Consider the following 16592-nt stretch of genomic DNA (forward strand, 5'->3'; position numbering starts at 1 on the left):
ACAGAAATCTTCCACCCCACCTATCTGGATTACTTCTGCTGGAGTCCCAACTTTATCTCTCTCTTCCTGAATTGCTGGCCTGTACACCAGACCCACGTACTTGGATTTCGTGCTTTTTGAGTTTCCTTATAATATTCTTGAGCACTCCTTGACAGACCTTGGTCATATCCTCTGACTCACCATCTTCTCTGTGACCCTCAGGTTTGTCAAAAACCAAAACATGAACTTCAGATACACCTTAGGGCTCAGTCTCCTTTCAAGTCTATCTGTATGTCCATGTACGTGGATCCTTTTGTGGCATGAGATCTCTCAGATATCACTGGGCTAACCTGATTCCAAGTCCTGAATCCTGATGCTGAACTTTGTCCCACAGTCATCTACAAACTGACACAGACAGAAAGGAAAGGAGAAATCTCTTCTTGATATAGTACTGACATTAATATTTCCTTGAAAAGACAAATAAGCTGCAGAATTCCTGCATCTTCATGTAAGTTTTCATTTTGAGTTCATTTTACTAAAGGTAGTCCAAATACAATGATACAGACTCATTTTTTTCAAAGAATATAGATACAACCACTCTCTGTTATTGTATGGGATGCAGAATAATATAGTTGGCCACTGACTTTGAGATAGCAAGTACAAACCACACATAGCGAACAGCTGAGTTGACTTCATGTGCTGCTGTTGCTTGGGGTTTTTTTTTTTCTTTCTTTCTTTTAAATTATTATTATTATTATACTTTAAGTTCTAGGGTACATGTGCATAACGTGCAGGTTTGTTACATATGTATACTTGTGCCATGTTGGTGTGCTGCACCCATCAACTCGTCAGCACCCATCAACTCGTCATTTACATGGCTTTTATTCATGCTGTGCTTCTTTAGTTGATGTACATGGTCGGGAAATCCATCCCTCTTCGACTACCTAGCTCAGCAACAAGCAGCCTCCCTCTAGTTTGTCTCGCTGACTCACATCCACACAATTGCTTGAACACAAGAAACTATTTATCATTTTTGTTGGAGGGAGTCAAGTCCTTATCCTGAAGATACCCCCAAGAAGTGGATCTCCACTTTGACAGAGCAGCGTGTAGCTGACGAGGGCGTCAGCAGACATAGGGAGGAGACCAGATATAACTCTTAACCATCAGTGGAAACACTAGTGGGAGAAGTACTGTGGTCAGTGTATTTAACTTCATGAAGAATGTATTTTCAGTTCTTCCTTAAGTTCTGGGTCACTCAAACATCTTGCTGGTAATTTGCTTCCCTGCTGATAATCTTTCTACTAATAAATGATGCTTAAGCCTCTTGTAGTAGCCAGAGCCAACCATAATAATTTCACTATTATAACATCATGTTTGATTTGGCAGTGCCAAAATAAATCTGCATTTAAGTGCTCCTCATTTAACAAATATTTACCTAATAATCTCTATCACAGTGCATAGTTGTGATCCAAGTGACATAAATTTTGTTGTTTTTTTACTGTTTTATTGAGATATGTATTAGTCTGTTTTCACTCTGCCAATAAAGACATACGCGAGACTGGGTAATTTATAAAGAAAAAGAGGTTTAATGGACTCACAGTGCCACATGGCTAGGGAGACCTCACAATCATGGTGGGAGGTGAAGGAGGAGCAGAGGCACGTCTTACATGGGGGCAGGCAAGAGAGCACGTGCAAAAGGAACTGCCCTTTATAGAACCATCAGATCTCATGAGACTTATTCACTATCATGAGATTGTCATGAGAAAAACCTGTCCCCATGATTCAGTCACCTCCCAACGAGTCCGTCCCATGACACATGGGGATAACGGGAGCTACAATTCAAGATGAGATGTGGGTGGGAACGCAGCCAAACCGTATCCAGGTAGAACATAGCTAAAGTGCGTGTTACGTGTACGGTTCAGTATATTTTTACACATGTAACATAACATGTAATCTCCATAAGATGTAGTCCAGACATGGTGGCTCATACCTGTTATCCCAACACTTTGGGAAGCCGAGGCGAGCGGATCACGAGGTCAGGAGTTTGACACTAGCCTGGCCAACATAGTGAAACCCTGTCTCCCCTTAAAAAAATCAGCCAGGCAGTGTGTGCCTGTAGTCCCAGCTGCTATGGAGCCTGAGGCAAGAGAATTGCTTGAACACAGGAGGCAGAGGTTGCAGTGAGCTAAAATTATGCCACTGCACTCCAGCCTGGGCCACAGAACAAGACACTGTCTCAAAAAAAAAAAAAAAAAAAAAAAGGACGTAGAATCAACCCAGCACTCCGGAGGGCTCCTCCATACACTTTTCAAATGTCTGTGTCTTTTTGCTCAATGTTTCCTATGTGAGACGCACATCTGAAATTGAGTATAGTGGTAATTCATTCTTATTGTATTCCTGTATAATATTATTTTGTAAAAATATGTCTGGACATACCTCTGCATATGATTCGGTTTTGTATTTTACTATTGATGGACACTTGTGTTTTTCCAGTTTTGACCATTAGAAATAAAGCAGCCCCAGCCAGGTGCAGTGGCTCACACATGTAGTCCCAGCACTTTGGGAGGCCAAGGCAGGTGCATTTCTTGAGGCCAGGAGTTCAAGACCAGCCTGGCCAACATGGCAAAACCCCGACTCTTGTAAAAATGCAAAAAGCTGGCTGCAATGGCATGCACCTGTAATCCCAGCTACTTGGGAGGCTGAGGCAGGAGAATCGCTTGAATCAGGGACACAGAGGTTGTAGTGAGCCGAGGTTGCACCACTGCACTCCAGCCTGGGTGACAGAGGAAGACTGTTTCAAAAAAACAAAACAAAACAAAACAAAACGGAAACAAAACAGCCTGAACATTCTTGTGCCTATGCTAGGGTGAACATATGTACTTGTTCTCCAGGCTACAAGCCCACAAGTGGAATTTCTGGGTCACTCAGTAGTCATGTGTTCAGCTTTGGTAGATGAAGTCAAAGCATTTTCCAAAGTTCAGCTTCAAGCTACTGGCAGCCATGTATGTGGGTTCCCGATGCTCCACATCCCATAAGTACAGTTTTGTTTCTGGCTCTTTTTTGGACACAAACTATTTTGTGATAACTATTTATCCGTGTTTCTATCTGTGCTTCATAATCATGCTTTTTCATGATTACAGAATACCTGTGGACTACTGGTGTCTTACTTAGTCTACTATTATTCTGAAATGAGAGTTGTTTGAGAGTAGAGATATGAGTCAACATAAATATTTATTGTTTTTGAAAAGTAATTAAATTGTGTTGTAGGTTGACTTGATTCTTGTTTCTAAAGATGCTTTTTGTAACAAAACAGACATATATGTCATGTTATAAATGCAGCATATAATACATAAAAACACAAATTTATTAAGATACTAAGTGTTTGGCTGGACACGGTGGCTCATGCCTGCAATCCCAGCACTTTTGGAGGCCCAGGCAGGTGGATCACCTGAGATCAGGACCCGCCTGACCAACATGGAGAAACCGTCTCTACTAAAAATACAAAATTAGCTGGGCATGGTGGTGCATGCTTGTAATCCCAGCTACTCAGAAGGCTGAGGCAGGAGAATCACTTGAACCCAGGAGGCAGAGGTTGTGATGAGCTAAGATAATGCCATTGCGCTCCAGTCTGGGCAACAAGAGCGAAACTCCATCTCAAAAAAAAAAAAAAAAAAAAAAAAGAAAAAGCAAAAAAGATACTAAGTATTCATGCTTTAAAGTGTGAGTGTGGCTTGCACTACTATGAAGGATATAAGTGATCTGTTACTGTGTGTATTCTTATCACTACTACAGTTATTAATGAACTGCTCACTTTCTTACCCCAAGTGCAGGCAGTGCCCTTCCTGTTTCTAAGGAGAGCAGAATTAGACTCGGGTGTAAGACCAGCAATTGGAAATAGTTTTCTGCGGTGCTTCATAGACCTTACAGGCACAGGCCCTACAGCTAGATGGCCACGTTCAAATGCTTGGTCTCTCTAATACTCATCTCTGTTTTGGGGCAGCGTCACCATTCTGCATCTCAGTATCTGCTAGGATTAGATGAGGAGAGGCATTTTTAAATGCTCTTAACAGTGCTTCGTGCACAGGACTCCAGTGTTCACCTGCATCCCAGATTTTCTCGAAGTCTAGTCACTGCAGTCTTCCTTGCAAGGGGTCCACAGTTCTGTACTTCCTAACATATATTTCTGTGGGGAAAGGTGCAGGAATGACTGTATCTAGGAGGATGCTAGTTTGTACCTACCATAAAGGATAGAGAAGGCCAGAGGGCCTCTGTTTACTCCCAGCTTCTAGCTCAACTGTCAGAATTGCAAAGGCTTTCCATAATTTCTGGCATGATTGCAGAAAGTGAAAAGTCTCAGGTACTTTCTCAAAGAATAAAAGAGAGGAACCCCCCAAAGTATGCAATCCTAGAGTCCTACTTCTTCCCCCCAAGTTTCTCTCAAAGACTGAAAAATACCCAGAGAGGTTGAAATAAGGTAAGATTTAAGCAGCGTTCACCTCCACAGCGAGGCATCATGCCAACTAAGGAAAGCAAAACTTATTGTAAATGAATAAATCAGCATATTGACAGTGCAGTTGATGAATGCTCGGTGTCTCCAGGGACTTTCCAGCACTAGCCTCTATGTACGTGCAGCTGATCCCAAGGGCAGTAGGTCTGGACAAGATTGCTCACGTCTGGAATGTGTTTATATTTAATTCTTGCCCCATCTGGGGTCCTACTGGTCTAAGTCAGTCTAAGGGTTTTTGTGCCAAGTAGGGTTAAGCTATTTCCTAAACTGACTACTTGGATAACTCTCTAGGGAATCTCCTTGCCTGAGGATAATTGAGGACAAAAGCGGCCTTGTACACACCATCAGATTGTTCTGCTCAGATGAAGTGAGTTTGCCCATGTTCTAAGATAGACATTCTCTTTAATTCAGTCCTTTCTCCACCCTATACCTATCTACATGAAAGGTAGAATGAAAACCAGACTGATGTCTTGGCATTTAATATTTTGTCTGATGTAAAGGGTGTTGCATTTTACTAATATGTCAATGCAAGCTGACAGTTTTGTTAACTATCAGGAAAGCTCTCAGGAGAATTCTAAGGCAGAATTTGAACTGAAACAGATCATCTAATTCATATGTTAATTTTGCCTATAGGATTGAGTCTTGGCTGGATCACATGACCTCTCTGCTCCCCCTTGTCAGAAATTGAATGTTAAGTTAAATGCCTGTGGAATAGGAGTCAAATATCAATTAGGGAAAGGACAGTCATGCGGACTGCTATGTAGTATGGGCATTTTGCTGGCTAAAAGTTTTTATTACTATCCTGCCAAGGTTACTGTTGCAGTAACAGACACATATTTCAGTCATAAATGATGAAATAAATTATTTTAAATGAACATGTTATGCGTCTCAGTAATTGCAGAAGTAGTCCTTCAAATGCTTTAAACTTACATTTAATTTTTCTCCTGACAATGGAATTTTCTTTTTTTAAAAACCAAGTATGTTTAGAGTCGGTATCTGCGAAATGTGAAAAAAAAAATCATTTAAGAGGAATACCCTTCCAATCAAATGTATGCCACTCTAAATTACTAATTAATCATTCACTTTCCCTAGTGTGAACCCATCCTGTAATGATTTTGCCCACCCACACATGCCACAGTGACCAAATTTCTCTTCTCTGTGTGTGGATGCATTTTGCCATCTTGTAAGGGAGGCAGGTATGTATGAAGCGACATGGTGTCACTGGTATCTGTTGCTCTTTTCCCTAAATTCTATCAAAACAATATGCCATGATCATAGGGTCTCTTCTGCCAAGGTCAACTGGGAAGCAAGGAGGGTAATCAAACCTGAGAGCCTGACATAGGGACCCTGATGCCAGTGAACAGAGGCATCTGTGCTTGGGACCAGCACCCGGCCTTCAGGGGAGAGGCCCCAGTGCTTTTTCTCCTGACTCCTTAAGTTGTCCCTGCCTTGTTAGCATCTCTTATCACATGCAAAACCAGACACTTTTCTCCTACTGCGACGGGTCTGTAGTTTCCCCTCTCTGCCCTTAGGGATATTGGTGTCACTTTTCTCTACAAAATTAGAAAATGCCCAAATATAGTTTTTAAATAAGGTTAAAGATAAATATTCTTATAATTCTCAGTATAGAACATTTAGGAAATTAAGAAATCACCTCCAGGTCTACCAGCTTATTACATGTACTGTTAACATAGACTTTATTTTTCCTGTGTCTTAAGTTTATTTTTTAACATAGTTCAAATTATACTTTAAGTATGCTAAAGGTATACATTTTGTTTCTGGCTTTTGTTTTGGGATTAATGTTGTTCATGAACATTTCCTGTGTTTTCATATTACGTTTATATACACATCAATGAAATATTTGCTGGTTATAAAAATAGATGTTTCAATATAGAAACCTTAGAAAATTGAGAATAGTTAAAAGAAGTAAAGAAAGCAATATCTCCATTTCCTTTTTCAAGTCTCATTCTATTTCCAGGTCTTGTGGATATATAATTGGGGTTATTATTTATACAGAATTTATATATATTTTTTTAATTTATCATAGGGTCCATGCTATTTAATTAATTGTGTTTTCAGTCTGGGATATAAATAAATATTTCTTTTTGTAGTTGTAGTAATTAAGATAAAAATGAATATCCTTGTTTATAAGTCTTCAAAAGCATTTCTGAAAATCTTGGAATAGGTTCCCATATATGGAAGTACTGGTTCAAATGATATCAGTATTGGAAAGCTTTATAACTAAATTGTTTTTGAGGAAGCCTCTACCAATTTAAACTATCAGAAAAAGTGTATAGGAAAATATCTTTCTCATTCTAATTTTTTCAAATTGTATTTCTTTGTAATTTTAATAAGATTGATATTTAATTTTTTTTTTTTTTTTTAAAGAGGTAGCCTTTTGAAAACTCTATATAACAGCTATTTGTTTTAGAACTTCGTATCATCTCTAATTCTAGCAATGATCTAGGTGGACAGATTTTACTTGGTCTCCTGTTTGTATACACGATGAAACTCCAGTTCAAAATATTTAAGTAACTTATCTGAAGTTAACCAACCAAAAAGTATTTAAACCTACCCCAAGACTGAACATCTCCAAAGTCTGACAAACTTTATCACCAAACTGCTTTAAGAAAAATGATGCAGCGCATCGCACAGACAACACACACACACACACAGCAAACCACACCCCACTACACACCCAACACACACACATACACACATACACCAAACCACACCCCCACACTACACACTCAGCACACACACACCAAACCACACCCTGCTACACACCCAACACACACACACACAGACACACGCACATGACCAAAACAAACAAAAAATCACCCTAAGCCTCAGCAGCATTGTTAGCACTGAATGAACATCATTCCAAACATCTCTTTGTGCATATCGTAAGGCCAGCAGGATGGAGAGGAGGACGTGTGGATGCTGGATGGTGAACAGAAAACTGGAGAGATATATCAGTAAATTGAAAAGTACCGACCAAAACGAATGACGCAATACATTCTTACATAACATTTACCTCTAACAGAAACAGTTTTATTTATATTACTTATCCTGCAAAGGAGTTTAATAGTTGAATAAGTGTTTAATAGTTGAAAAGTGTTCAATAGTTTAAAACACTTATTTTGAGTTTTCTCAAAACTGAAGTCAGAAAAAACAATCGCATTTGTTTTCTTATACCATTTTAATTTCTTGTTCCAGCATTTAATCCATGTAGAGTTTATTTGGACACACTATGAGTTATAAAGCTATTTTTATTCTTTCTTCTTATAAACTAAGTCAATTAGGAAAATATATTGAATGATTTCTTTTTTTCTCTCCTTGTATTATATTCTTTAACATGTGAAATTTGTATGAAGGCTTTTAAAAAATTCTCTCCCTCCTACTTATGAAGCTTATATTCTACCACATATAACAACAGATATTACAGGCAGGATATTATAGAATTATGACTACATTTTTAGAGAAAAAATGGTCATTGAAGCGATGTATTATAGACCCTCATGGATTATAATTATGTACTGTATGTGAAAAACAAAATACAGTGCAAAGGCTGAGGTGTTTGCCAGTTTGGTTCTGCAGTTTGGAAAAAGCAAGGAAATACCAGTTTAACAACCAGTCAAATAATGGACATTGACCCTGTAAGCACAATAATAATAACAGAACAGTGTACCCATTGGCAGGAAATTAGCACAGCATTTGTCCCATTCATACTATACATCAGTGATGTGGAAGAGGTGGGGTATGTGTCCTCCCAGAAATTCCAGAATTATCTCTGGGCTTCCTTGTAAGAAGCAGGCTCATGCCAGCGTCACCCATGCTACCCTTCCCTGCAACCCTCTTCACCCGAACTCCGTTGCTAGAGCGGCTGTCACTGACTTGGGCCTGTCTTACATCTTTCCTTGCTTACCAAGTGGGCTCAGACATCTCTGATTTTTATCATCGAAAATTGTAGTAAATTCTGTTTCCAAGAGTGATAGTTCACATTGAATAACAAGATTGATTTATTTAAATTATCTTTCAAAAGTTCTACTTTTTTCATTCTCCTTTTGTAAGAATTACTTCTGGAAGAATTTTTAAAGTGACTAAATTTGATCCATTAAAGAACATGTGTGCGACTTAACTGTGTTTTACCTTACATCACACTTGGGTGTGATGAAAAAAAATTCTGACTTACTGCTTGCATAGCCTGAGAAGACACAAGTACAGCTAGTGAGGACCACTTGACATGTAGGTTCCGTTCCCTAAAGGAAAAGAAGTCCAACCTAAGGAGACAGCAACAAGGACAATTTCAGATAAGCAAATATTAAATCACCCACATAGTGGTACATTTTTAATTTAAAATCAATGTGGCTTTCGGGTTTTTTGGCCTCAAATTCTTGTTTTTTAAAATTTTTAAGTTTAAGGGTGCATGTACAGGTTTGTTACACAGGTAAACTTGCATCATGGGAGTTTGTTGTACAGATTATTAAAAGAAACTGTCAACAGAGTAAATAGACAACCTACTGAATGGTAGAAAACTTTTGCAAACTATGCATTGGACAAAGGTCTAATATCCAGCATCTATAAGGAACTTAAACAGATTTACAGGATGATGTGTTTTTATAAATGTGCGTGTGTTTGAATCAAAGCATTAAAATAACACTTTTGGGGGACTAACTTTCAGAGTTTTTTTAATGAGACTCTAAAATAATTATTTCATATTTTTAGTCCAAATTGGCAGCAATGTGCTAAGTGTCTGGATTCTTCTGACCTGAAGAATGAGCAGGGGGTCAGAAGGAGTTTTAAGGATGCCCATTTATCCTGGCGTATTGTTTTCTTTCAGCATGCAGACATTGGATATTGGCATATTGGACATTTTTGGTTTTGAAGAGTTTCAAAAGAATGAATTTGAACAAGTAAGTAGTCTTTCTTTTAAAATTGTGTGAACTTGAATGGCTTTTTAAAACTAAGTTCTGTTTTTAATTCTGTAAAGACAGTGTAACTACTTACAAGTATGGAATTAAAATAAATAATTTACTCTCATGTTTTAAGATTAATATCTCTGGTTTATCAGTATATTAATCATTTTATGTAATCTTGTAAACAACTGGTGTAGTCACACATTGAAAGCAGAATCACTTGTTTTAAAAGACAATGCAAGATGAAGACCAGAGTTGTGCTAATGGAAATGCTGTTTCAACTAGGTCAGAGAGAAGGGAGAAAATGAATATTTGAAATAATGGGAAGACTTTCAAAAACCCTGGCCAAACATTAGAGTGGAAGTGCTCTATTATGCTACGTGATGTTATTTGTAGATTCATCTCCATGTGACATTCATACATAGGACTATTGGAAAATCATAAAAATACATTAGAGAGGCATGGGTTGTTTTTAATCCATCTATAATTTGGGGCATTTTGAAAGTATTAAATTATTTAGGCATCTTAATAGCACTGCATGAATAGTTTTATTAAGTATACCTAAAAACTAAGTGTTAATAAAGGCAGTAGAAATACAATTCTCCTTATCAAACAGAGGGGTAAAGTCAACCTGTAGGAAGGTAAACATGAAAAAATAGAAAACCAAGCTATATTATAGTACAGGAAGAATTACAACTCCATAGCATTTGGGAGGAATTTTCATAACCATGTAATTTGTTTAGCTTTATTTTCTTAACGTGGGTAGTGTGGTAGGATAAACAATTAAATAGAACGTGTTTGAGATGCAAGTCTGTGACTTTTACTAGTGTCGATTTCTTGGCCAAGATGAAGACTCTATAGTGAACTTTGGTTTACTTGTTTGTAAAATCAGGTTAATAGACTTACAGAGTTCCGAGATTAAACATGATTCAACAGAGGTTCTCGTGTCAGTTAGTCTCATACTGTATATGACTAAGAAATGATGGATACCTACCCATCACTGTCGCAAATGGGAACACTTTAAAAACTTAAAAATTGGCCAGTTTTATTTTTAGAAAAGCTCTGTATCATCCTGTGTTTAGATCTTAATTATGCTGACTTACCTAATCCAGGGTGAGTCAGCATGAACCATATTCTTTACAAAACTTTACAAAATGTCTAGTTTGAACTAGAACTATAGAGGCCATAGATCTCTTTTCCTTTCATAGTTTTCTGTGGATGAATAGAGAAGGAAAGACTTCATGTGTTTATTTTTATTGCTTATTGTGAGAAAAGTAGTGATGAACATAAGAAAGCAGTTAAGTGTGACCAGTAGAATATATGACAATATATGTGGGTCTGCAGGGTGCTTATGAAGGTGCATCTCTCAGCTCAAGGGTTTGAAGCTGTCTGGCATCAGTAGAGATTCCTTAGGTTATTATCTTAGAAAACAGGCAAGCTTTCATGTCTGAAGTGAGATTCCCTGCTTTATCCGTCTCCTGGTAAGCGACATGTAGAAATTACAGATGGAATGATGACCTCTGAAGTCTACTAGGGGACTTGCCATACAAGCTGCAGCTCCATACCCACATATAATTATCAATAGAGAGTGCTAATGATGAATATGTGCAAAACATTTAAGTTGTTTTCTTACTGAAACATATTTATTTTACTACAATTATATAAATCCCTTATTAGAACTTCTTTTGCTAAATATTTTTATGATTTATTTTGAAATACATTTACAGCCTGAGATTTCTGTATAATAGGAATGGAATTTTTTTTCACATCTAAAGAGTCAGTCTCTATTAAATGCCAAAAGCTACCTTTGGGCATTTATGTGTAAAAATCTCAAGAACAATTCTGGGACTTAAATTTTGAAAAAGAAATTGAAATACACACACACACACACACACACATATGTGTGTGTGTGTATGTATATATATTATATATATATATAATTGTGTATGTATATATATTATATATATATATAATTTTTAACCAGTTTGCTATTGTGTACAAAAGCAAGTAGGAGTCATTTAGAAGAATAAAATTATTTACATTGTGATGAGTGCAAATCTCATCTTATGATAAGTACAAGTCTCATCTTTTGACAAGTGCAAATTTGCATGTAATTTTTTTTAAGACCATTGGTTTGAGCGATACATTTTAGATTTCTGTGTTGCTAACAGAAGCTGGACTTTCTTGTCTTTTATTTCACTACAAACTTGCAACAAAATGCTTAACAAATCAATGCTGTATTCAGAATCAAACCTAGAAGAATATTAGTGCTTTAATAATATGTATTTTATTCTGTTTTGAGCTTATCGACCCATCCATCAGCTCTTCACTTGAATGTCAACTCCTGCAGAGTTCTATTTGTATAGGATAGAAGTTCAACAAGCATGTTTTGAATTGAAGTTTAAAGATGAATAAACTCATAAGAAAAAAGTCTTCATGGTGGATTTCATAGTGGTTCTTCTTGTTCAGGAATAAATGTATGTATTTCTCGATAACTGTTCCTCCACAGGAAGCTTGACAATGGTTTAGAGTAGGGACACATTTGAGGAGATATTAAGAAATACTCTAAAACTTCAGCATTTCCAACCTCAGTCTCTTCTAGTAGCTCCAAAAGATTAAATGGACTCTCATCTAAAAGATGAGATACTTCAGCTAATAGGAAATTCTAATCCCATTTTCTCTGACTTCATCTTAGTCAATTCAGGCAGCTATAACAAAATACCTTAGAAGAGGTCATTGATAAACAGCAGAAATTTATTGCTCACAGTTCTGGAGGCCAGGAAATGTAAGATCAAGACGCCAGTGGACTTGATGTCTGGTGAGGGCTCTCTGCTTCATAGATGCTGCCTTCTTGCCACATCCGCTCATGACGGAGGATCAAGGCAGTTCTCTGGGGCTTCTTTTATTAAGGGCACTAATCTCACTCGGGATGGTGGTGCCATTATGACCTAAATCACTTCCGAAAGGCCCCACCTTCTAATCCCTTCACTTTGGGGAATTATGGAGGAACACATTCAGACCATAGCAGAATTAGCAAATCATTTCTATTCATAATTATTTCTAGTAATAAGTACAATACTAGTGTAAAAAATATAGTTGACATAGCTCAGCAGTAGTTTGGTACTTCCAGTAGTACTTTTCAGTGTGTGGAAAACTGTACAGGACAAACAACCGACTTCTTCAACATACAAAATGCGGAGAAAAATTGTGAAAGGAGGGCACCTGTAGATTAAAAGCTATCTAAAGACATGTACAACAGCTGAATGTGTGGGCATTCTTGGGCCCTAATGTGCTAAATTATGTATAAAAGTTATAATTAAAGTAATGTGAAATCTGGACAGTTAATGAAATTTTTAAAAATTATTATTTATTGGATTATGTATGATAAAGATACTAAAAAATGTGTTTCTCTAAGTTATTGTATCCCAGAGACTTATACTGAAGTATTTACTGATTTAAGGACATACCGTCTGCAAATTGCTTCAAATGAGTCCACCGTTGAGGGCAATAAGTAAATGGAAAAAGCAGAATTGGCCATAGGTTGGTACTTATTGATGATTGTTGAAGTTAGTTGGTGGTTCATGGAGGTTATTACATTATTCCCTTCATTGTTGTATATGTTTAAAATAGTTCATCATATGCTGTTTTAAATCAATGAGAAAAATTTAAGATAAGTATTACTATAATAAATGATGGCATTTTTTCTCTCTAAACATGTTATTACAGAGCTCTGCATGCTGTAGTTCTGCACCAACAAGCAAAGTCATGGAAACAAATAATTTAACCTACAAATAATTTCCCTACATTCTCCCACTAAACACATACATGCAAAGCCATGTAGTGATCTCTTAAAGTCATGATGTCTAGTAAAATTACATATCAACAGTATGCTGGAATGGCAAATGCAGTGGCTTGTGCTTGTAATCCCAGCACTCTGGGAAGTCAAGGCAGGTGGATTACTTGAGACCAGGAGTTTGAGACCAGCCTGGCCAACATGGTGAAGCCCTGTCTCCACGAAAAATACAAAAATTACCCACACGTGGTGGCACACGCCTGTAGTCCCAGCCACTCGAGAGGATGAGACATGAATATAATTTAAACCTGAGAGGTTGAGGCTGCAGTGAGCTGAGATTGTGTTACTGCACTCCCATCTGGGTGACAGAACAAGACCATGCCAAAAAAAGAAAAAAAAAGAAAAAGAAAAACGCTGGAAGAATTTAGAGAATTGAAGAATTGGAGGCAGAACATGTTTGTTCAAAATAAAAGCTCCCTTTGCAGAAGATAGAATTGTGATGTATATAGGCTGGGCGCAGTGGCTCACATCTGTAATCCCATCATGTTGAGAGGCTGAGACGGGCAGATCACTTGAAGTCAGGAGTTCGAGACCAGCCTGGCCAACATGATGAAACCCTGCCTCTACTAAAAATACAAAAATTAGCCTACGTGGTGGTGGGTGCCTGTTTTCCCAGCTACTTGGGAGGCTGAGGCAGGAGAATCGCTTGAAACTGGAAGGCGGAGGTTGCAGTGAGCGGAGATCGCGGCACCGCACGCCAGCCTGGGCAACAAGAGTGAAAGTCTGTCTCAAAAAAAAGAAAATATATTGTGATATGTAATTTATCTTCAAGCCAGGCTTTATCTAAATCGATTTCATCAGACTCGTCAAGAATTCAAATCATTTCCCTGCTTACAGACTGTTTTCTAACAGCTGAGATTTACTGAGCACTTCAGATGACCTGGGCTTGACCTCTGTGCTCAGAGTGTGGAAAAATGGAGATACTTTGACTTCTAAAGTTTTCTGAAATGATATGATATAATTTGGCAGTCTCAACCTCAAGAAATATTTTAACGCCCTTCATTGTGAAATCATAATGCTAGAGATGATAGAAGAAAAATGGAGTAGTAAATTAACTTCTCTTAATTGGACTCTTCCCACATACTCTTCACGTGCGTTTTCACATTTCACAGATGAGAAAATTGAGGCTGCTACAGTCTGTGCTTTGTAAGTGCGTGCTAGCAGTATCTGGTAGGTTTCATTTTTCTGGCTTAGTTGCATCAGTAATCATTCATTCAATAAACATATACTGTATATGCCCCAAGTTCCAGACCCTGTTCTAGGCACTAAAGTTTACATGGACATTATGGTATAGCAGGTACGGTACAAATGTTAAAAGGGCAAATTCCTTTTTTATAAATTAGATTTTCTCTAGCCAGATAATATGTTCCCACTTCTGCACCAATTCTTCTCTTTTCCAGTCCTACATATTTTTTAGTGTTGCAGCATTTATGATTCTATAATGAATTACCTGAAAACTTAATGACACACACAAACATTTATTATGCTCACCAATTCTTTGGGTCAAGTATTTGAACAGGGTATACAGAGACAGATTGTTTCTGGTCCATCATATCTGGAGCCTTAGCTAGATAACTGAAGTGTTGGAGGCAAATGCCATGTGAAGCTTCCATCAATCACGAATGTAGAGGGTGACACTGGCTGTTGGCTGGGGGCCTCAGTTCCTCCTTGCATGAGTCTCTCCACGTTGGTCTCTCCATGTTGGTCTCTCCCTGTGGCTTCTATGCACACACTAGTTGGGGCTTTCTTGCAGTTTATTGGCTGATTTTTCTAGAGTGGCTTCCCCAAAGGAGAAACACATATAGAAGCTGGATGCTTTTTTGATAACCGAGCTTCAGAGGTCACATAGCATTACTTCCTCTATAGGTTGGAGCAATCACAAGCATGCCCAGGTTCAGGGAGGAGGGTAAATTGAGTCTACCTCTTGATGATGAAGGACTGATTTTAATTGGACATCATGGGAAAAGGACTGGTGGGATGCTTATATGGGGAAAGGCTGCTATATTGGTCTAAGTATGGGATAGGATCTATATAATTTTACTCACACTGTATCATGTGATCACTATTAGATATCAATATGGATTTATCCACTGATCAGTTGATACACAAATATGATAAAGTATTATTTTCAGTTGTTTCACACATAGATTTCAAAATCATACATGTGTTAAATATCTACCTCTATCTTAAAGCATCTTCTACTCTGTGTATCTCCTTTTCACAATGATGTTGAACTTTCCAAAATCATTTCAGGGACTTACCAGCTGTTGATCTGATGTTTTTAAAAATTTGAACAAGAAAATGCGTTTATTTTCACTACATATCAGAACCCTAGCATAATGCTATTCAGGTTTCTACAGAAAAACAAATAGAATAATTAAATAATGAGATGCTAGTATAATATACCTCTTACAATGACACTGGATTCTGTGTTTGTAGATAGCATGATTATTGGTCGTCTTTAAATAACAGTCTTCAAAAACTTGTTTTAGAGAAATAAAATGGGTAGTGGCAACATAATTAAGAATTTTGAGCATACAAACTATACATTTAATGATTTTTCCCTCAAAATCTCTGTAAATTAAGTAATATTACCTCTGAGGTTAAATAATTTAAGTAGCTCATAGAAGTTCTAACAAAACCAGGGTCTGAATTCAGGTTTAATAACTTGAGCTATTTTCAGTTCCAAAAGTTCTTCTAAAGCTAAACTTAAAATTTTATTAGTATATATTTTCTAAACTTCACTTGATGCCCCTTTTGTTTGTATTTCTCTTAGGACTTAATATTATTTATTCTATTTTGTGTAGAAACAATAAACTCTTCATAAATATTTCTCTTAGGACTTAATATTATTTATTCTATTTTGTGTAGAAACAATAAACTCTTCATAAATTTTATGTGCCATTATTTTTTTTACATAATGGAATTTATCACCAAATCCATTTAATATAAATAAATAAGTTACATAATGCAGGTGTATCTTTTTCATTGTAGAGTACCAGGATGATTAAAAGGAAATGTTACAAAGCTTAATAAGGAGAATTAATGCATTTAAAAACATCTTTCAGATTACTTTACAGAAGAGTGAATTGAGTTATTTTATTGACCAGGAAAAGGCTTAAATTAATCATTGTGGCTGTCCAGCTATAAAGCTCCAATCCCAGATACCTAAACTAGGAAAATGCTTTCATGTAGTTTTGTGCTAATAATTGATAATGGCTACAATTTCTTGAGCTCCTACTATTAGTCAGATTATTGTTGTATATAATTTTTAACTCTTACAACAGCTCTTTCAGAAAATTGAGAGTTATCCCCACAAGTTTTATGAGGCGCA

The 16592-nt window shown here is 37.1% G+C and overlaps 1 protein-coding gene across 4 annotated transcripts in view; it reads left to right on the forward strand.

The window, feature by feature from the left end:
* The window catches only part of MYO16 (myosin XVI), a 702722-nt gene that overhangs the window by 476329 nt on the left and 209801 nt on the right, over positions 1-16592 (forward strand). For all 4 annotated transcript variants that reach the window (XM_073014491.1, XM_073014490.1, XM_007960876.3 and 1 more), the window contains exon 21: positions 9330-9402. In XM_073014491.1, the coding sequence (XP_072870592.1) occupies positions 9330-9402 (73 nt within the window). The remainder of the gene's footprint in view (positions 1-9329; positions 9403-16592) is intronic.

Source organism: Chlorocebus sabaeus, chromosome 3, assembly GCF_047675955.1.
Source record: "Chlorocebus sabaeus isolate Y175 chromosome 3, mChlSab1.0.hap1, whole genome shotgun sequence".
Classification (NCBI taxonomy): Eukaryota; Metazoa; Chordata; class Mammalia; order Primates; family Cercopithecidae; genus Chlorocebus; species Chlorocebus sabaeus.